Below are 21,825 nucleotides of genomic sequence, written 5' to 3'. Positions count from 1 at the left end.
GTACACAAAGGCAATGAACCAGCATTGTACCTGCGACGACGCTGGGCTTTTAAACTCCACTAATTGAGATCGAGAACAGCCGTGCTTAACACCGCTGCAACTTTTAACAGGTGTCATCTTCTTACAACCAATCAGATCTGCCTCTCACATGCAAAACACGCATGATTTTGGATGCGAGAGTAACCTGAAGAGGACTCACACACATACACGAGTTCACATTTTGAGCACTAAGCCATATACAATATATACAGTACATAACATATATACTATATAGTAATATGTCGCATAAAATTTTACTGACAAACATAAACAGAACTCACACACACACACACACCCAAGGACTGACAAACATAAACAGAACTCACACACACACACACACACACCCAAGGACTGACAAACATAAACAGAACTCACACACACACTAAACTGTGATCACTATAATCCCCAGACAAAAGAGACTTAAAGAACTATTACCTGTGCTCCCATTTTCCTACTTAACCTTTTTTTCTATTCCTTTTTTTCCCAACCCAATTTATGTTAGATCACAAACCCCGTGTCAAGCCCCCGCTTATTTATCCCACAATTTTCAACCCCAAAATAACCGGTTAAAACATAAACATTTAAACAGAAAATTAAACTCTCACTGGGCGCTGGAAATTGTTTCTGTTTATAGATCACAGCAGAGTCACATGTCCATCCTGCAGCACGTTGGGCCTCTCGTCTCCAACAACTTTGGTCAAGGTAGAGGTGGAAGGACGTATTGAAAAATAGGTCAGACAGATTAATTTCGCAGTTTACGAAGCTCCGGACCTCGTCTCATGCACCGGTTCCCTGATCCTCCAGCTGAAAGAGAGAGAGTCCCGATCGATTGTCCCATCTGCTGTTTTATAATTGTTTTGCTCAGACCATTGGCGCCAGTCTCTCCAAAGTTAACTTTCTCCCGGGTTCCTTGAATTTTCCACCTTGTGTCTGGAGCACGAGGCTTGTGATATGGGAGTGATGTCATCAGTGATCGTCCAGAGTTGAGCGTTCTTGAGCTGTGTCCAGTGGGTTCATTGTTGCCACCTTGGCGACTTTGTCGCTAAATCTGGCGACATTCCAAACCCAAGTTAAAGCACGTATCGATCTGCAGTTTGTGTTCTCACTGAGGTCCGCCTCGCGCCCAAATCAGCCACAAGCTGTCAGTGCGCTGTCAGCTTCCGCGGCACACTGAGCATAGTGGAGCTCCACGCATCCATGTATCACGCATGCGTGAGGCGCGATGCCACTGGGGAGGATCTCGCCATGTTTTACAGAGGGGGGTATAACTTCTGGGTACTTTGCAAATAAAGTCACGTTACAAAGACATTTGGACTCACGCATTATATTTAATAACGCAACAGTTTGGAGTCATGTTTTAAATATACGTCAGGTTGGTACAGAAGATAACATTTTGTCTTACCCCAGGAGACTGATTTAAGACAAATAGAGACCCTACTCTTGATGAAACACTTCAATTGAGAAACAAAACAGATGTGCAGCCAAGTCTTAAACCGCACGTGAAAAAAGATAGAAAAATGACATGGTTTTAAAAAAAAAATGGAGTCTGGTCGTTTGTCTCTGTAGTTCTTACCTTCATATAATCACAATTTAATCTCTTTGGACCACAATACATTGGCAACATTTTGAGGCAAGGTTGATGGAAAACCATGAGGGGCAGGGTTGGTGTGTAAATGTCTTTTATAAATCTGCTCACTTGGCCCCTCATAAAGACTAAACAAACTAAAATTCCAGTATCATTGCCTTAAATGACTGATGTTCACACAAGACGCGGGGAGTCAGCATGCTCACATTAACTCACATACAGATATGAATGTTTTTATAGAATATGTCATCACTTGGCAAAATTACACTTATACACAACAAATGCACAATAACATCTGGAACCTGTAATACAGTACCTGTCAGAATATCTTCCAATTGTCCTCTACGGATAAAGAATTTTTGTTCCCAAACGCACGCACAATCGCACCATCACACACATATATGCTCACTTTCATTTGAATACATGAACATTGTGATAAATCTGTTTAGAGTTTGTGTGTTTGGACTGTGTCCAGAGCAGAGAACCTGACGTAAATACAAAATACTCGGTAGCATCCTCAGTTGGCAAATATGTTGACCACGAGGCTATATGTTGTCATTGCTTGGCAGCGTACAAAAATAAAACACGTAGCTCTGGTGCATATTTGGAAACATTTGCCTTTTTGAGCAAAGTCATCTTGATGCAAAAGGGAGGAGTTGATGTCAGCACATCTTTTAGAATGAATGAATCTGGCTCAGTTAGAATATGTTCGATTAGAGTGTAACTAGGTCTGCCTGCCTATTTTAGTACCAGTAGCAGCTTTTCATCAGTGTAGATTGCTGGCAAGCTTTTCGGCGAGCCCGACTAATGCATATATGTGAATAAATGGTTTTAAATCTTCTATTTTGACCCTTGATGCCACGTTATGATGTGTTGTTAGTTTAATGCATAATAATTGACTTGATGCTAACAACACTGTTAAACCACTTTTACCAGCATGGGAAACAAACTAATACAATAACCAGGGGCCCGTGTTGTGTGGGAATTAAGAATGAAGCTTCTTACGATTAATTAAACTGAATTCTGAGCAGGTGGTCAGAAATGATGGAATCCATGATGCTTTGCCCTTCCTGAAAAACCTGGGAATGACATTTCAGCTTCACGCACAACGCACTTGCTACATATGACAAGAACAGGTTAGGTTCATAAACGCAGCACTCTGTTATAGCGCTAATGTGTAAGAGTTGAGATGATTCATATTGAAATGTCATGTATCGGACAGGGATGCACCGATCCACATTTTTTCACTTCCGATACCTGCATTCGGATATCTGCTGATACGAGAGTTTGATTTGCTGTAATATGAAACCATGCCAAAAGAATAGCAGCAAATGGAGCTGGAAGGAAATCTGCATTTGTTTCCACACCCTGGACACACACTTACTGCCTCACAGTGAAAAACACACAACTCTTAACATCGCACATAACTTCCAGGTCGCTGCGTTATCATTGTTGTTGATTTTATGTGGCTTTGATGTGGCTGGAATAAACTCCTGTCTACAGTATAATATTGTAGCGACCCGGAAGGTTTAAGTTGTGTAGATGTCCGACTGTTTGTGTGGCCGTGAACGCGTCACACCTGATAATTTTTTTTACAACCTCAAAGCACAGACATGGCTCATGGATCGGGAATCTCTGCAGGTGGTATCGGAAATTTCCGATACATGAATTGCGATCGGCCCCATCCCTGAAAACAGCCACTGCAGCGGGAGCCACAGCTGCATTTATCCTGCAAGAGACCAGGATTCTGTTGTCAGTCCCTCAGCGACAGCACAGTAAGATGCGGCTCCTTGATTGAAATGGCTGTCATTTCTATAACTTTTTTTTTTTTTTTCAGAAGTTCTGCCTGAGTAGCAGAAGTCAGATAATGGGCAATTTCAGCAAGGGGTGTGACAGCTCTGCTTCTATGGGCAAAGTCCAGGAAATAAGACAAAGTAAGAATAGGACAGGAAGTGCGATGAGATAGGAGAAGTGATGAAGAAAACTGTTGTGTGGAAAAAGATCTTTCACAGCCTCTGGGTGAAGTTCTCAGGGAATACTCCTTTGGTGGCATTCTCCTTTTTCTGCATCCAGTCATCTTGTTTCACTCCCATCAGCCAGCCGTCGTCCTAAAGAGGCAGACAAACACATTCAGGCGTTATTGACTCATTACTTGGTTGGCTACCCTCACTCCCTGATGTCTTAAGAGCTGCGCTGTACACGAGTTAACAGTTCATCTCTCATCGGGGGAAAGGCTTCTTGAGACGTCATCTGTACTTCTGTGAAGAAGGTGTCGGACGTTTTGCTCCTCATCCGAAGAGCTTCGTCAGCCAACTAATAAGTGCTGGTAGCCTAGGCCTTAAATACAGTAAGAGTGGGCGGAATTGGTGTGCCAACACCCTCCTTCTATTGGTTCCTTACACTAAGCCTGGGTGAAGTAGTGGTATAATCCTCTCCTGCTATTAGCACCTCCGATAAAAGGGAAGTGTCGCTCCCTGAGTTGGGTATGAACGACTCTGATACTGGCTCGTTAGCATCTATTGTTCTGGCTCGGCCCTGGCTTCACCTCATTTGCAAGAGTAAGAGCTGTGGGTTTTGGTCTCAGTAACCTGCTGAACACAGGGTCCAAATTAAACCTCAACCCACCATTCCGATTCAATGATGGGTTCTGTTGTTTGACAAAAACAACAGTTCATCTCTCATTTAGTGGTGATCGGTGGACCCGGTTTCAAGGGCTGGACTGTGCGGGTGACAACCGTAACATGTATATGTGTGTGCGTACCTGTTCCTCTGGGTTGTCAAAGGGAATTACTAGCACCACATCTCCTGCCTTCATCTCAAGTTCGTCAGTGTCGTTGGCTGCATAGTCATGCATCACCTGGACCTTTACCATACATACAGAGACAACATAGGATATAAGATTGTTTCGCTTCAATTCTCCCACTCTGGGTCAGGTCTTACCTTAAATATGAATCCAGGGGGCATGCCTGGTGACTCTGCCTCTGCTTCTTCTGCTGTCGCTGTTGGTTCTTCGTTTACTGCAGGTGTCTGGTTGGAAAAAGACCACATATTTTACCACATCTTTTTTTACAATAGCTTTATTTAAACAATCAGACACAGGAATATCAACCAAAAATGCAGAGAAACATTGTCCTGCCTCCTCAGCAAGAAGCTTGGTGGCGCAATAATTTGAAAACGGAAGAGAGTCAACATAACAGTCAATCGGCCTCGCTCTGTAGCTTCACGCAAGATATCGCCTTGTAAGGTAAGGGCAAGTCTGAGAAAGGTGAAAGATCAGACCAGAATTACATAGGAAGAGCTTGTTGTTGATGTGAAGGGAGTTGGGAGCACACTTACCAAGAAACACAACGGTAACACACTTCGCCATAAAAGATTGAGAGGGCACCTACTCAGGAAGGTACACGTACTGGCCTGTCTCACTCAAATGATGCAGAGGCAGCTGAGGGAAGGAGTGTCCCAAATGCTGCTGGCCATCCATTTTTAACTGGCCCGTATCAAAAGTCTAAAAATATAATGGACTATTGCCCACATATAACATTTACTTAACTCTTTTGTACTTCTTAGTTTAAACATTAAGTGGAGCTTCTGTCTTGAACAAGGCAGCGTCTCCACAAAGAAAGCCATCACTAAATAAAAAGGAAGAAGAAATGGCGGAATCAAACACATGCAGATTGCAAGCGACTGCTTTGCGTAGGGCCCGATGATTTCGCTGAATTGGCCAATAAAAACTTAATCTACTGTTCAACACAGAATCTTGTGGAAATTGAATGAAATGCAAAACATGCAAATATCAATGTGGCCCCAGCTTTCTTTGACTTTTCAGTATGGTGGAAAAAGTTTGGACACCCATGGTTTAGGGGAATGTCTGGTCAGATAGCCTTAAAACCTTCAGGATTTGGAAAGTATCCGTAAAGAGGAGTGCAGCAAAACTATTCCTCCTGAAATGTGTGCAACCCTGCATCAACTGCAAGAAACGTCTTCAGTCCAATCCAGGTTTCCGGACAAGCACTGGAAGAACATGCAACCATCACACTGAGAGATCTGAGCCCACACATTCAAACACAGAACCACCTGCCTCTGAGGCGGGCGTGCTAACCACATGCTCCACCATGCTGTCCCGTTTTTTATCATTCACAAGCAATTTCAGCAACAATTTATTGTCATGCAGTTGTTGCTGATGCTGATGTCTGTACTTGTACTCACCTCCTCAGATACTGTTTCTTCTGCTGCTGCTTCTGCAGGAGCTGCTTCCTGAGCTTCCTCTCCCTGAGATCACAAATGCGTTAGTTCAGAAGATGAGGCCAATACATGATTTCATACTAGAAAGAATTGAGAGCGCATGAGAGTGACAGACGCACACTGCAAGACAGACAACACAAGCAGAGCACCTGCCTCTGTACAGCGACTATGGACCATGCGTACTTGCGCTTAGCAGTGACTCATGTTAATTGTATGCATTGGAAAAATCTCTAGACTAACATTTTGTCTCATCAATTAATCAGCCCTCAGAGACATAGTTGATGCATCCAGCTTGCTGGTCCAGATGTATCACATCCATTTTTTTAGTCTTTTTGTAAGCACCCCAAGTTCAAACCTCCTCAAGAGCTGATGCATCTACCCTTTTTCATCCAGATGCATCTCCTTGGTTACCTGATCCTCTTCATTAGCTGCAGCAGGGGGAGCTTCCTCTTCACAAACGTCAACTGGAGCCTCGACAGGGCTTGTTGCATCCTCCACAGTCGGTTCCTCCGTGACCGGCTGATCCCCGTCCACGACGGCCTCCTCCTGGGCTTCAGCCACCGGTTCATCATAAGCCGGCTGGGTCCCATCATCGCCCCATTCCTCATTAGGATCATAGTGAACTGGTTGGGTTCCGTCATCGCCCCAGCCCTCTGTGGCTGCGGCTATTGGATCATAGCGAACAGGCTGTGTACCGTCATCCCCCCAGGCCTCGGTAGCGGCTGCTACGGGGTCATAGTGCATCTCGGTGGGCTCTTCTTCCTGGACACGGCTGTCCTCAGGCTGAGGGGCAGGGGTCAGGTTTTAAGAAGTCAGAGGTCATCAGACATTTTTACCTCAAGACTGAGTTGGTAAATCATTGGGGGAAAAATTTGAAGGACAAAGCAAGATACAAGGGATATTTTTAAAAAAAAGGTATACTGGTACAGTATTCAATGTAGTCACAATTTGGACGTATGCCATTTAGGACTTTATTATTATAATCGGTAGACTGGGGGTAAAAACGGCATTTTAGACGATTATCACAATTTTCACCTTCAGGGATGCAGTTGACTATTTACTATTTATTTTCCCATATTTCTATTTCAACATCTTAGTAGCGTGTACCTGCTGTTTATTATTATGGTCCTGCAAAGCTATGCGCAGTAGCCCCATTCTATTGTTCGTCATACTTAATATTTATGATTATGGGCCTGCAAGCAACGCTCATACCATGCAAAGAACCCTACACGTTATATCACTGGATAGGTCTTGACGAGCGAAAGTGTGCTGTTTATAACTTTTTGTGTAACCGTTGCGATGTAATTGACGAAAAAAGTGAAAAAGGGCCACTTTATTAGGAACCCTCCCCTCAGCCCATAATGTGCGAAAAACCCCAACAAGTGTTAGATCATTGGATAGGTCTCGGGGGGGGGGGGGGCAAGAGCCCTATTTGTATCTGGTAACATTATGTGTAACCATGTTGACGTAACTGACGACCACACTTGAAAACGGCCACTCTATTAGGAAGCCACCCTTCAGGCCATACCATGCATATAACATGTGAGCAACCGGCAAGGATACGCTGAGCCGAAGGGAAGCAACAGGCAGGCCCATTCAAAATTTCCATGGGAATTTTCCTAGCTAATTATTACTAATATTAATTTTAATATGATTTGATTACCGTAAAACCCTGTGTATAAACCGCACTTTTTTTCCACTGGTAAGAAGCAAAAAATCGGGGTGCAGTTTATACACGATGACAGGTCTGTGACCAGATGCAGAAATTGACGAGAAGCCCATTTTAGAATAGCCGTCTGTGGGTCAGACAGTTGCTTTGACTTTAGCGCCCTCTGATCGACAGTGCTGAAAATGCTTGTGTATGCAACTAGCTTATCTGACGGCTGTCTGTATTTTCACACAGTGAAACGATCTCTATATACACTGAAGCTAACCTAAGCTTCCAATGTGAAATACAATACAACGTTGGAGTTTATTCAAATTCACACTGAAGCAATGCAATAAAATAATAATAGAGAAAAAGGGAAGCAGTGAAAGATATCAAAACATCTCTGAAAATTGCAAATTTCTTTATTTTGATGTATTATTATTATTATTATTATTATTAATCTGTGCTTAGCCATAATATTAAAGATCTAGATGTCGAAGTTCAGATTTCTCCTTTATTCTTCTTTTTGAAATTGCTTAGTACCTTTACGCATGTTGATTTGAGATGAAAGAGTTGGCAAGCATTTATGAACTAAAAAAATTTTTTCCCCGCCGTGAGCCTGAAATTGGGGGTGTGGTTAATACACGGATGCGGTTTATACACGGTGCTTTACGGTAAAAAAAAATATCCCTGGTTATGAAAAAAAAAAAAATCCCCAAAAGTGAAATGTGTTGGAATCATCTGTCCAAATTCCTGTTCAACCAAAAGGTTGCAAAGTAAAAAAAATAAAAAATAAGGGGTTTAAATAACGGTGAGGGTTTACGAAGTTAGCAAAAAGTATTACTTTTATGCAACTTCAGAGCCAAATCTGAAAGGCAACACACGAGCAGAAACAAGATCATGACAGTTACGATGGACAGACATGTTAGAGTCTAGCAAATCTGTTAAAATCAACATTGCTCTAAAAATCATTCTGTGAAAGGGGTAAGCCTTGAAGCTTGAAAAAAAAAAACACATGACGTTAAAGGATGACTGTAGACGGCAGAAAGGAAGCCTTTTCCATCAGAAGATCGATGCTAGCTCTTCTGTGTGCGGTTGGCATGGCTTCTATTCACGCAGCTATGGTCACATGGGTGGGGGGGTCAGGGTGAGTACTTTGTAAGAGAGGAAGTGTCATTCCATTGTGAGATGCAGCATTGCCGTTTGCCTCACGCTTGTCTTGGAGACACATCTCTCTTACAGCGATGGACAAAAAGGGTTAGTTCATGGTCTGAATGCCGTGTTGCAAGCAAGGCTTTGTGAAGATGCCCACAAGCTTTTTGTTATTCCCCTGCAAAAGCCTTCGCTAAAAGGATGAGCGACTTCACTCCATTGCGACTGTTCCCTGTGTGTTACCTGGCATTTATAGGGAACACGTTCAGTGTAACATACAGGGATACACAGAACAACTCCAAAAAGGTCAATTCAGTTCCAAATATTTGTATGCAGGCATCTACTATTATAACTTTGCAGAATATGAAGTGTAGCGTACACACAATGATACAATTGAAATGTTTGAAACTGAATTGACTCAAGCTTATTCCCAAATTGCATTCGTGCCATGTAATCTTTTGAGTGCGAGGACATCAAACATTGCAGACGCAAGGACAATGCACAAAGGTTTGGGACATGGAAATGAAAAAGAAACATTTACAGAGCAATATGTGCAGCCATGAAACAAGTCCTGCATGGCATATGGCTCTCCAAACACACGTTGGGTATGTCTCATAATGAGAATGGTGCTTAAATGACGTTAAAGATGACGATGATAATAATAATTCTGAAAATAATGTACGTCTTGGGGTTGATTTGCTTACCCAGGAGTCCCAGTTTGCTGGCTGTGGGGGAGGAGGAAGTAACAGCATGAGAAGAAATAATGTTTTTAGGCTTTATGCAGTCCCTCTTTATAAGCTCTACAGTCTGAGTGCAGAGTTAATCTGAATGAAGCAATATGTGTTAAGAATCTGATCGGAATTTAATAACTTCAACTCATAAAACGCAGTTTCCCATGACCAATTTGGCATCAACACTAAAAAATATACTGAAATACGTGCATAGTGATAGGGTAAGTGTGTGACAGGTGTGGGTGTCGCCCACACTTTTCATGGAACACACAATATTGAGCCAACATAACAACATTGCCGTGATGGACTCCAGTTTCTTTGCTATCATTTATCAAAAATATTAGACTCTGCCATTTTCGTATTATGTGGTCAGCGAAAAAAGATAAATTGTGCAAGCTGCATGCCATTCATTCAGCCATTTCAATTCTGCTCAGTAGCAGACCTGCATCAAAGAAAAAGCTAAATACAAGTGGTCCTCAAGTTACGTTCTGTGTTACTTTTAGAGCCGGCTCTTTGAAGTGAACAAACCATTGTTTTTTGTCTATCCATGCATATTCTATGCCGCTTATCCTCAGTAGGGTAGTGGCGGTATGCTGGAGCATAGCCCAGCTGACTTCGGGCGAGAGGTCTACCCGCACTTGATTGGTCTTAATCAGAAAAGGGAAGGAGGGGTTACATTTTTAGGGAGCCTGTTCCCTAAAAAGAGACAAATTTCCCATCAGTATTGACAACGTGATCCCATAAATTAATAAAAAACAACAAAATGGACTTCATTATGTCTCCCGCGTAAGCGTAAGGCAGGTGTCTTTGGTGGGCATGCGCCAAGGGAAAGGAAAGCCATCACCATGGAAGTGAATATGAACATCATAGAAATCTCCAGAGATAGGACAAACACCAATATTGGCCGCATTTTTGGTCTTCAACGTTCGACTGTCACAGCCATCATTAAGGATAAAGATCGTATTCCTGAGTATGTTAAAGGATCGGCTCAGTCACAGTCATAACGAAGCAGCACAGTGGTCTGCTTTTTGTCTGCAAACCCAGAATCCAACTCAGTCTTATATTGACTCTGGAGAAGACTAAAAGATTGTTTTCTATGTTCTCCTGCCTCTTGTACTTGTTCTTCCCAATAAGCCACATGGATGAAGGTAAGGATTTAAATACATTATAGTCTAGGAACTGAAGTAGTTCGCAACCTGAGGACCACCTGTACAATGCAAATGTTAGTACAGGCATAAGCAAAGGAAAGCTCAATTATTCTGCAATCCGTCTGCGTATGAGGAGAAATATGATGTTGCCTATGCTGCAGAAAAGGGTCGCTTGAAATGCATACCAACAAATGATCATGCAACCATCTGACTAGTTTTATTTTAGTATGTACAGTAAGTGAACATGCTTCTTTCTTGTCATGGTAGAGGGCATCGGTTTGATTCCCGGCCAGGGTTGTGTCAGGAAGAGCATCGGGTCTAAAAGCTAAGCTAAAACCATTAATGTGATTGACTCGCTGCGGCCACCCCTGACAGGGGAAATTATAGCCCTGAAACGGACTTTTCTGATTTCCTGGAACAATCTCTTGCGAAACCTGCCATCTTCTTGCAATATTAAGTTAATAAGAGCTGCATATTCATGCCGTTCATCTTCCACCTGTGTGATCATGGATGCTTTGGTTGCTCCATTGAAAGTGTCCGGGTCCATGTCCCAAAGAGCGCTGGCTACAGTACTGTCAAACTGACAAAAATAACAACACTTACTGGGCAAATTTGAAGGGTAGAAGATGAGAACAGTAAAGGGAAAGAAAAGGCCTGCACAAAAAACATGAAAGTTAAATGCCTCTGTTGATGCCAACTATGCACACAAACCTCTGTCGGGGAGGTGACGCTAATATCAGGAGTTGCTGCAGAATCAAACAGACTGATGATATTTTCTGTTTTCATCTCCTTGGATGGGGTCACCTTGGGTGGAGGAGGCACTGCTGGCTTTAGCTACAAGCAGGAAACAAGAAAAATGGATACATTTTAAACAAATGCTATACTCTCATCCTTTGTAACTCTGAGTATTTGCAAAACAAAGTGTAAGAATTCACCTTGGATGGTGATTTTGGAATTGAGGGTGGTCCTCCTGGTTTAAGAGTGTGGTTGGAGTCATCAACGCCGCTGGGTCAGTAAGAAAGAGTCCAGGTTACACAGTGTGGGTGTTGCACGGTGCATAACGTGAGAGGAGAGTGAAGAAAAGTACTACAAAGGATGTTGCAATGCATGCAGAGATTGTCGCTGGAAGAGCTGTCATGCAAGAAAAGTGAGCCTCCATCCCTTCCTCCATTCTTTCCGTCCCATGCAAGCAGGCTTCGTATGGGCCTCAGTTAATCCGCACTAAAGAGCAGGGCTCGTGGCATAATCCGTCATAAAGACCACAGAAAGCTGACAGACGCCTCAGAGCCGGAAATATTGAAAGAGATGGACATACTGTGTACACTCAACATTGGGAACAGGAATAATGGAATGAGATCCAAAACAAGAGCGATACGGAAGACATTGAACTGGCTGAACTGTTAAGAAAAAAGTTCTCCTTATTTATGAAGGATGACATGAAATTATTATACCCTTTCACGTTTGACTGCGCATTCTTGCACAATAGTGAAAAACTTCGTAGTGCGGTTCACCTGTTTTTGAACACATGAGAGAGGAAAGCTTAAGAGGAAAGCAGCGTGCTGCCATTATTCAGTGGAAATAAGAAACTTTACTGAAAATAAAATAAGAATTATCACAAATTCTTACTGTTGCATTTGCACCTTTCTAACACGAAACACTGTTAACCAGAGGGTCCAAAGTGCGGCCCATTTTCGGCCCACTGCTTGTTCTTTGTTCTTTCTAATGAGATACATTTTTAGAAATTACAATAATTTGCTTTGCCACCAATAACCCAAAGCTTTTATAACTTATAGTACAATATACAGTACTGACCTACACTGGATTGTTTTTATTATTTATTTTATTTATATTTATCTTTATCATACAAATCAGAGTGGCCCCCACATCCTTCATCCTTTTTCTGTAAGCTACGTCAATGTATTTATTTTTCATTTGATAATTTTATTTATTAGAATGTATTTATTGCAAAGTATTAGATTGCAATTTCATTTTCATGCTTCACTTTAAAAGTAATTCAATAATAATAATAAAAAATCAATCAATCAATCAAATTTTTGGAAAAAAATTCTCTTTACGCGAAAAAAAAATTACCGAAACAGCAGCCGAAACAACAATGTACGGACTGTACTGTGGGTTACCTGTACCGTCGCACACTTAAAGTTATAGTATCAAATTTAAAGTATATATGTTTCACTTTTGGGTCTCGCAGCAACTACGGTGTGTTCAAGGACCGCCGAACAAAGTGCGAAATCTCAGCGTGTGATGAAAAAAACATCATCAGTTAAAGCATAAATACACGAAGATGTAAAAATTGTGGACATTTTTTTTAAAACAGCGGTATCGACTCGAGAGTGAATAAGATGTGTTTTCCAAGGAAAAAAAAACAAACAATTACGTTAAAAATATTTTTCGAATATTTCCCGAATCAAAAATGTGTGGGGCTCCACTTTGCATTTTCACTTAGAAGAGGTCTTAATGCTCAGCTGTAACTGACACTGTTAGCAGTATTCATTGAAGGATATGTTTATCATCATGGTGGTAGTTTGCAGTAGTGCACTTATTATTGACAGAGTGTATACTGAGCTATTTATAATAGCTAAATATAAAAAATACAAATATTTATAATATGCTCAGGCCTGTGAGAAAAAAAATGTGTGAAAGGGTTAATCAAGCTGTAATATGATAAAGTTCCCTACGCGGTACAGCAACTTTTCACTAATTGTGCTTTCCTCCACGTGCAAAATGTCGAGTGGGGTGTATTTCTGTTTCGGCTCTTGTATCGGATCTCATTAGACTGCTGATAAAGTGTGAGTGTGTACCTGCAACTTATTGCTGAACTAGGAAACCTTTGTTATAAAAACCATATAGTACTTCATAATAATATGGCATGTCCTTGTCCTACAGCAAGTTGCTGTTTGGAGGAGATACACCATGAAAGATTATTGTTACATAACACTTACGCCTGGTGCAGCATTAATGCATCAAAGTTTGTCCAACTTGTTCATATCTGCAGCTCTGAGCGCACTATGCTCTTTCCAACAAGCGTGTCTGTGAACCCACTTGCACAACCAAGCACTTTGTATTCTGTCAAACCTGCCAACCGGCTGACATACAGACATTTGGACAGACAAACAACAGTGGTGTCACCGTGGTTACCACGGTCCTTGCTGGTTACCTCCTATTTGCTCCTGACGATAAGGCGCTGCGGTTACCTGTCTTTCTGCAATGGAGGTTCAGGGCAGGGGTGGCTTCAGATTAATGCATGTCATTTGGTTCGGTGTAAGCATAAAATGTGAAATGTGGCGTTTTAACCCACGGATCATACGTGAAGAGGCAAACCTTGAAAACGAGCTGATTAAAAAGGTTGTATACAATAGAAAAACAAATGATCTCATTACTCCTTGTGAAAATAATTGATACCACAAGGCCTTATCTAAACTGTAATGCCAAATACTACTTTGTATAACATGTTTGGTACAATGAGACACTCAAGGGAAAGCCTGTATTCAAATGAGCAACAAACTAAATGTGCTTTTCTCACTAACCTGCTTGTGTCTGTTTCTTCAAGTTTCTCCAAGACATCATATAAATCCTGATCCAACTGCCAGGAGCGGAAAGAGAAAAAAAGCAGGCATGAGATATTAGACCCCTGTTATTATGGAAGTGTTCATTTATGGACAGCACTCATGCTGAGACCATAATAGAGAGAACGGTTTGGGGGCAAAGGTATTGGAAAATCTGGCCTTTTGATGCACAGAAACGTAAAAAAGAATCTCTTGGCACGATTGGAAGAGGTGGTCTAGGGCACGTCACGCTTCCATGCACACACACGACATAGTGGAGTCATACAATAACTATTACACAACCATCCCGCATGGAAAAGACATAAAAATATAAATGCAACACTTTTGAACTCAAAGATGTAAAACTTGTTCCACAGACACAATATCACCATTTCTCTCAAATATTGTTCACAAATCTGTCTAAATCTGTGATAGTGAGCATCTCCTTCGCTGAGATAATCCATCCCACCTCACAGGTGTGCCATATCAAGATGCTGATTAGACACCATGGTGTGCCTTAGACTGCCCACAATAAAAGGCCGCTCTGAAATGTACCAGTTTTATCACACACCACAATGCCACAGATGTCGCAAGATTTGAGGGAGCGTGCAATTGGCATGCTGACAGGTACAATACAGGTAAAATGTGCAGCATACATGTAGCACTGTTAGAAAGTCCCCAATTTGTACATGTTTACGTCTTTACGCTTCACTCATGATGTTTCTTCGTCAAGCGTTAAGATTTCCCACTTTGCTCGGCGGTTACTGAACACACCGTAGCTGTGTGTTGAAACACAAAATTTTGTGTTAGCTTCAACAGTCAACCCACACTCAAAATGTGCAGCGTTTTGAACACAATTTCATAAATTATCGTAAAATAATTACTGGAATTACAACAGGCAAGCAGTATGAATTATGTAGACACGGCCTTCTCCTTCGCCTGCTAGCGTCTAGTGCTAGACTTACAAGCATACTAAAGGCTAAACCATTACTCCAATGCCATCCGTTCATCCATCATTTTACATTAATCACTCATTAGTGGTGAGCACCGATACATTTTATACTTTAAATGCATTTAATAAGTGTGTGAGGCATATTTAGGGATTAAACCTGGATTGTGTTGCGAGTGAACCAAACAACACGATTGAAGAGTGAGGACAAGGGCTCTGGAGCTGTCATCTAATAAGTACAGCAGTCACTTTTATTGCAAATGTTGATCCAAAATCAGAGGAGAATGTCAACACCAAGCTAGTAGGAGGGTTTGGGGTTTGCTCTGATTTTTCAACATTCGCTGTTGGTATCAGAAAACAAAAAGTGGGGATCTACTGTAACCTTAAAGTAAAATCCACAGTCATTACATTCGTGTGAGTAATAAAGATGTGTCGCTGTAAATAATTACAGCGCAAAATAAATGGTCAGAACCACTCCAAATAGGACCGGAAATAGACCACAAAGTCAGGAAAATTGCAGTTTTAAACAGCAGAATAGAACTGATGGGACAAGCAAACGGGCCTTGGCCCCGAATGCCAGGAGTGGGAATCGCGGTCAAGTCCAGCACAGGTACGGATCATCTTGTGTGATTCCGCCCCAACTTATAGCTGATAAATTCATGAAGTAAATTCTGTCCCAATCCTTTTGTTTCAGTTATCCTTTTTCTAACCGATACTCACCCGGCCTATTTCCTTGTGAAACTTCTCCTCAAAACCAGCCAAGCTCTGGAAGGTGCTGACGTAAAACCCAACACGACTGGAAAAGGGAAATAAAAAGTTGGATAATCAATGCATTTGCAGATTGATTTTGTTCAGTGCTAAAAATAGATTTGATGACATTATTCACATTTTAAATCCTATTTGTCATTTACTTACAGTATGTTTTCTTATCCTCTTTATCCCCCAACACAAAAGCTCACATATTTGCTGGAGTGCCGACTTGGCTGAGAACAATCAACTATGATTGTATTTTGGAAATATTTTGGATATATGTAGTGTTGTGACCGGCCCTTTTACAGGGCAAAAGTGGCCCCATATTCTTTTATTCTAACATATGTGAAATTAGTTTAGGAGTCTCGAGGACAGTTTACAATTTAATTCAAACAGGAATACTGTAGATACAAACAATTGCAATGCCAGCGCTGGAGAGAGCGATCAGCAATCCAATCGATCTCCAAAGAGGAACCCTGTTCTGCTTTTTGAAATAATTTTTAGTGGTTGACCGACCTTCTTTTAAATCCGACGGGCTGATATCAAGAAATCAATTTAAAACTGGGTTATTTCTGCTCAGATGCAGCCATGCCTCTCACTCTCCTGCCGGATGCGACTTCTGTCTCCAGCATTGCTCCACCCATTTGATTGGTTAAGCAAGCCACAGCACGTGTCAGCAGCAGAGCCAATCTGAAGCGGAAGCTGTCCTCACACACACACACACACACACACACGCACACACACGGCTGAGAGGGAAGTTTTCTTGTGTGGAGAACGTCCTGAGAGCCAACACACATGTCAAGGTAAACGCAGAAAATGCTCTCGAAATGGTGATAAACATCCCAGTGCTCTACATCTCACAACTACAACTAATGTTACAGTGAGTCATTGTGAGAAAAAGAAAAAAATTTAATTGTCTTGTTTTGTTTCAGGGAAATAGGCTAAGATGAAGGCTGAAAATAATTCAGGGAGATATAAGTTTTTATTTAACTTTACAAGAGTTGCTGCTGAGCTTGTTAACTCCCTGTACTTTTTGTTGTGTTTCAACTTAAAACAAAGATAAGTTATATATAAATGTTGCTTTATTTACTGTGGAAACATTTCAGGGAGCTACTTATTTATTAAGTTTTTATTCAACTTCTAACTAGAACCAGGTGGAGGAGTTCAAGTATCTCGGGGTCTTGTTCACCAATGAGGGAAGGTTGGAGCGTGAGGTCGATAGGTGGATCGGCGCAACGTCTGCAGCAATGCGGTCGCTGTACCGGACCGTCATGGTGAAAGAGAGCTGAGCCGGAAGGCAAAGCTCTCAATTTACCAGTCGATCTACAGTATGTTCCCACCCTCACCTATGGTCATGAGCTTTGGGTGATGCCTTTGAGTCGAGGAACTCCATGCTCTTCTGAAGCTATTTTTCTATTTGTTTGGTTAAACATTCTTTAACTAGTTAAACGAAGTTAAGTGTTTGTATTATTCAACACTTTTACGCCAATTTTTACTTTTACTGCAAATGAATATCTGCTCCAAATATCGTTTATCGGCCTCCTTAACTACTAATAATCGGTATCGGTCCTAAAAAAAAAACCCATATCAGTCGACCTCTAATAACTTCTGTCAGGGAGGTGATAAAATGGGTGTAAATCTCTCTTTTTCGTTGTTAGGATGTTAGGCACCAGCCTATCTCCGTTGGCCAGCTGATCGCTCCTCAGACAGAGATCCAAAAAGTGGCATACATTGGTGTGAAAAAGTGTTTTGCCCGTTCCTGATTTCTTATTATTTTGCTTATTTTTCTTATTATTTTTGAAATATTAATCACTGACAACACACAAGAATTCTTGATCACATAATGGCGGGTGAAGCCTAATATACACACCTGTTCCAGAGTGAAGGTAATTCCTCCTGTAAGTCAATATTAATCTCCTCAAACACCTTCTGAGCTCTCTCCAACTCCTCTTCAGCCTGAAATGTTTACACAATTTCCAGTGAATTCACTGTTTGGCTGTTCTTTCCTCTCCACATTTAATGCATTTGCATATTAACAGTGTGGTATACAGTACCTGGCTCCTGGACAAGCTGCTTTGGGCAACATTGTGTGCAGACAGGATGCCTTGAGCCCAGCCAGGGGTTGCCCTCTCCAACAAAGAAGAGGGCTAGAAGGGTGAGACACACAAGTTAAATCATGCTCTTGTATAGAATCTACTGTATAAACGGTTATGTATTCCTATTACCTTAGTGATTTTAATACCGCCATCCTTTTTCTTAGACTTATGCGTGGTGGCATAGTTGTGTCTCGCGCTGTCGTAATCTACCAACTTTCTGTCCCTCTTGGCAATACGAGCCTGAGCAACAAAGTAAGCAAAGAAATGGACGAATAATCATTTGCGTCGTTTTATTTAATTCTACAGTGTAAAGAAGGATGATTACCTTGATATCGGGAAACTGTCCTAAGTAGGTATCCATGGAGATGAGAGCGTGATCAACCAACTTCTGGTGGTAGTCAGTCCAAAGCACATCACAGTCCTGGAACAGAAAGCAAATACTGTATATGACCGTGCTTGTAATCAAAGGCATGACAGTTAGCTGTGGTACTGTGGCTTGATTTGTTATCCACTTGCAAAGTGAAAATCTTTCTCTTGTTCGTAGCAGCTTTATCAAACGTGAAGAATTGGGAAAGATATTCATGGAAATTGGGTTCTAAAATGCTTAAGTCAAGACGTCAGGTGATGAACAGATAAAAAATGTGCTAGCTCGATGCTAGTTTACATTGGAAATTCCATGTATGTGCTACTGATTAGCATTAGAAATGTACATGAGTCGCGCAAAAGCCCTTCTGTCCCAGGGGGCGCATGACAGAAAATAACCGAGAACCACTGGGCTAGTGTGAGCCCACTGATCCGTGCACAAACGTAGTGCACTTTGGCACCGTTGGGATAGATGGGTCGGGGCTACATAGCTGAGTTATTAAATGCCTGCAATGGGATTGCTCTCTTGGTCTCGCTAGTTCATAATGATGAACGACGCATTTTGTAATAGAAATAAAATCCGAAGACTAAAACTATTTCAAAAGTTAAATCCACAGCATGATTGCTCAGACTACAGGTGGTGCTTTGGTTATGAACGAGCTCAGTTCCTACGTACGTCAAATTTTAGTCTAAGTTGGAACTCATATCAAAATTATATGTACAAATATATATTGCATACATATATATATATATATATATATATATATATATATATATATATATATATATACACTGGCTGATGGAGAATGGCTGTGTCATCTTTACAAAGGCCGGTGTAAAAATACGCTCTTCAGCCTTACTGACAGTCACAAGAGAGAGTAGAGCTGTAAGACTTAATCAACAACTATTTTGGTATTCGATTAATTGTTTTTAAAAAAAACATTTTAAATGCATACATCCTCTGATTTTGGCCTCTCAAATATGAATATTTTGTGATTCCCTTCATCATCCATGAAAGCAGACCTATTATCTTTGTGTTTTAGGCAAAACAAGATATTCACACACATCAGCTTTGACTTTGGAAAACAGTGATCGACATTTTTGCCTCTTTTTTTTCTATGTTGCAGACCAAACCACTCACTGTTTGTGTTTGGTTGATATTGATTAGGTCCGTCTAGAGCCTAACCTATTCCTCGATTAATCGAACAACAAGCTTCAGATTAATTGACTAAGAAACTAATCGTTAGTTTCAGCCCTATTAGAAAGAGAGAGTAGAGAGAGAGTAGTTTGTATTTTTAACTAATTTATGGGAGCGCTTTCATAACCACAGAACGCCATCAACCTAGGACCATCTGAACATGCGTGTGCGTAAGTAAAGACATAATTTAACTAACGTGATCACTTCTCAAGTAATTAATGACAGACAGCACATTGCACAAATAAATAATCAGAACAACTGTTTTTTAAAATAATCTTTGTCTGGTTATCCAATGTTGTGGCCAATGAGTGCACCTTTAGTGTAACGTTACGGAAAAATGTCTCTGACCTCCACGATGGAATCAACTTCGTTCTTCCCATACCACTCGGGCTCGTACATGTCAGCCAGACATGACTGCAAGTTCTTCGACGACTCGTGCATGGCTGAGGACAAAAGACACACCTTAGTAAGACTTGAAAAAAGGCTGGGAGCGGTTGTCTTTCTCACCTTTCACGGCCTCCAGGTATGCCCTGAGGTCCCGCTGGAGTTTGCTCCCCTCAGCCTGAAAAATAGCACACATTGATAAAAACACATGTCAAAATGACACTACGCTGAACAAATCATCATGTCAGTCACTGGAATCTCACATATTGTTTGTTGAAGTTTATGACTCCCTCCTCGAAAGCAACATCTTTGGTCTCATCTGCTTTGCCAAGCTTCTGTAGAACCTGTCAATAACAACAAAAAAAAGAACACTATGAATCGTGGTATTCCGTATCGGTTCTTGTGACATGGACTGCTGAAATGAAAAAACATCAAATGTATTGCATGTCATTAGACGTTGCCAGTCAGTATGTATGTGGCACCATGGGGGATCACCCTGTGATGCATACTACTTGTATATACGCTTAACTACTAGCGCCCCCCACTGCCTTCCATCCATCCATCGCATCCTCTACACTGACATGAGAAGGGGCCTCTATACCGCATACACATTGCATGATGCAGCGTAGATACTTTGCGCCGTTATTATTATATTACTATCTCAAATGCAGGGATACCCAGAGGTGCATCCCTCCATCATACTCAAATGTATCATCTCAGCTGCCAGCTCCGAGGAGGTCGTGATGCGACATTGCGCCTCGGTGGTGGTGGGGGGGATGCGCCACTTGGTGCCTCGCTGCTTTGCAGGCCTCGCATCTCATTCCCATATTTCAACACGTTCAGTCAGCAGATCGTACCTTCTCTTGTGCTCTGGTGAGCTTCTTCTGAACGTTGCTGGCCACTTTCCCCGCAGTCAGCCCCTTCCCCAAATTGAGCTCGGCCATCTTACAGCGTGGACAAGCCTCAGGATGCGCGCAGGAGCGGAATGAGAATCCAAAAAAAACGGTCACCGGGTCGGGAAATGCATCAATGTCCCTTTGAGAAATGAGAAGTTAAACTGTATTACTGGTGTATCGTGGGAAGCTGACGTGTGATCAGTGAGATGAGGCGAAGGCAGGCTCTGGATGTGTTCTAAAATAGTGAGCTGGTAAATGCGCGTTCACGACAGAGGAAGAGGATGCTGACCGAGATGCTCTTAAAGGCGCAGAGCCTGCCGCGCGTCCACGTGTACCTGTCACGGACTGGTGAAAGTTGCATGTTTAGAGTCGGCCGTCCTTTCATTTGTGAATTAGGAGAAAATTTAAATTAAATTAACACAGTGATGACCAAACTGTTTCTACCATTCTGAAAAATGTATATATATTTATGAACTGAATATTTTTGCCATTTTGTAAAAGGTAAAAATAGGTTTCTAAAGATTGTAGATTGTGGCCTGTGTAATGTTGGTCCACTGCTCTTCAATAGCTATTTGAAGTTGCTGGATTTTGGCAGCAACGTGAACACGCAGTCATATACGCTGATTCAGAGCATCCCAAACATGTTTCATGTGTGACATGACTAGTGAGTATGCTGGCCATGGCAGAACTGGCATGTTTTCACCTTCCAGGAATTGTGTACAGATCCTTGCAACATGGGGCCGTGCGTTATCATGCTGCAACATGAGGTGACGGTTGTGGTTGAATGGCACAGCAATGGGCCTCAGGAGCTTGTCAAGGTATCTCTGTGCATTCACAATAACATACGCCTGCCCTAAGCAGCCTAAGCAGGGAAACCCAGACCTCCCTCTTCCTGGCTACTTCGTCCAACTCCTCCCAGTGAAACCCAAGGCATTCCCAGGCCAGTTGAAAGACATCGTCTCTTTGTGTCCTGGGTCTTCCCCAAGACCTTCTACCGGTCGGATATGCCCCGAACACCACCCCAGGGAGGCATCCGGGAGGCATCCTGACCTGATGCCCAAGCCACCTCATCTGGCTCCTCTCA

The 21,825-nt window shown here is 41.9% G+C and overlaps 1 protein-coding gene across 3 annotated transcripts; it reads right to left on the bottom strand.

Annotated features, from left to right (window-relative positions):
- Window positions 1-1,347: 1,347 nt before the first annotated feature.
- LOC129187908 (myc box-dependent-interacting protein 1) lies at window positions 1,348-21,020 on the bottom strand. 3 transcript variants are annotated; one of them, XM_054787715.1, is made up of 19 exons: window positions 20,703-21,020; window positions 20,109-20,189; window positions 19,969-20,023; window positions 19,810-19,904; window positions 18,226-18,321; window positions 18,030-18,140; window positions 17,859-17,951; window positions 17,675-17,760; window positions 15,775-15,850; window positions 14,088-14,143; window positions 13,718-13,762; window positions 11,478-11,547; window positions 11,254-11,376; window positions 9,368-9,388; window positions 6,275-6,646; window positions 5,828-5,890; window positions 4,565-4,651; window positions 4,386-4,487; window positions 1,348-3,732 (listed from the first exon to the last, which is right to left on the bottom strand). In XM_054787715.1, the coding sequence occupies exons 1-19, from the start codon at window positions 20,787-20,789 to the stop codon at window positions 3,631-3,633; spliced, it is 1,821 nt and encodes a 606-aa protein (XP_054643690.1). In that variant the 5' UTR covers window positions 20,790-21,020; the 3' UTR covers window positions 1,348-3,630. The 3 variants fall into 3 exon arrangements, with proteins under 3 accessions (XP_054643690.1, XP_054643692.1, XP_054643691.1); XM_054787717.1 differs by lacking the exon at window positions 6,275-6,646; XM_054787716.1 differs by lacking the exon at window positions 13,718-13,762.
- Between the last annotated feature and the right edge of the window lie 805 nt (window positions 21,021-21,825).

Source organism: Dunckerocampus dactyliophorus, chromosome 9, assembly GCF_027744805.1.
Source record: "Dunckerocampus dactyliophorus isolate RoL2022-P2 chromosome 9, RoL_Ddac_1.1, whole genome shotgun sequence".
Classification (NCBI taxonomy): domain Eukaryota; kingdom Metazoa; phylum Chordata; class Actinopteri; order Syngnathiformes; family Syngnathidae; genus Dunckerocampus; species Dunckerocampus dactyliophorus.
This window is presented reverse-complemented; position numbering and strand designations above follow the sequence as displayed.

Excerpts from the sequence above, each read along its gene's own strand:
- LOC129187908 (XM_054787715.1), bottom strand. The coding sequence starts at position 20,789 with ATGGCCGAGCTCAATTTGGGGAAGGGGCTGACTGCGGGGAAAGTGGCC. Across the intron at positions 18,141-18,225 it reads GACAGTTTCCCGATATCAAG|GCTCGTATTGCCAAGAGGGA; the intron begins GTAATCATCCTT and ends TTTGTTGCTCAG. Across the intron at positions 11,377-11,477 it reads TTCCAAAATCACCATCCAAG|CTAAAGCCAGCAGTGCCTCC; the intron begins GTGAATTCTTAC and ends TCCTGCTTGTAG.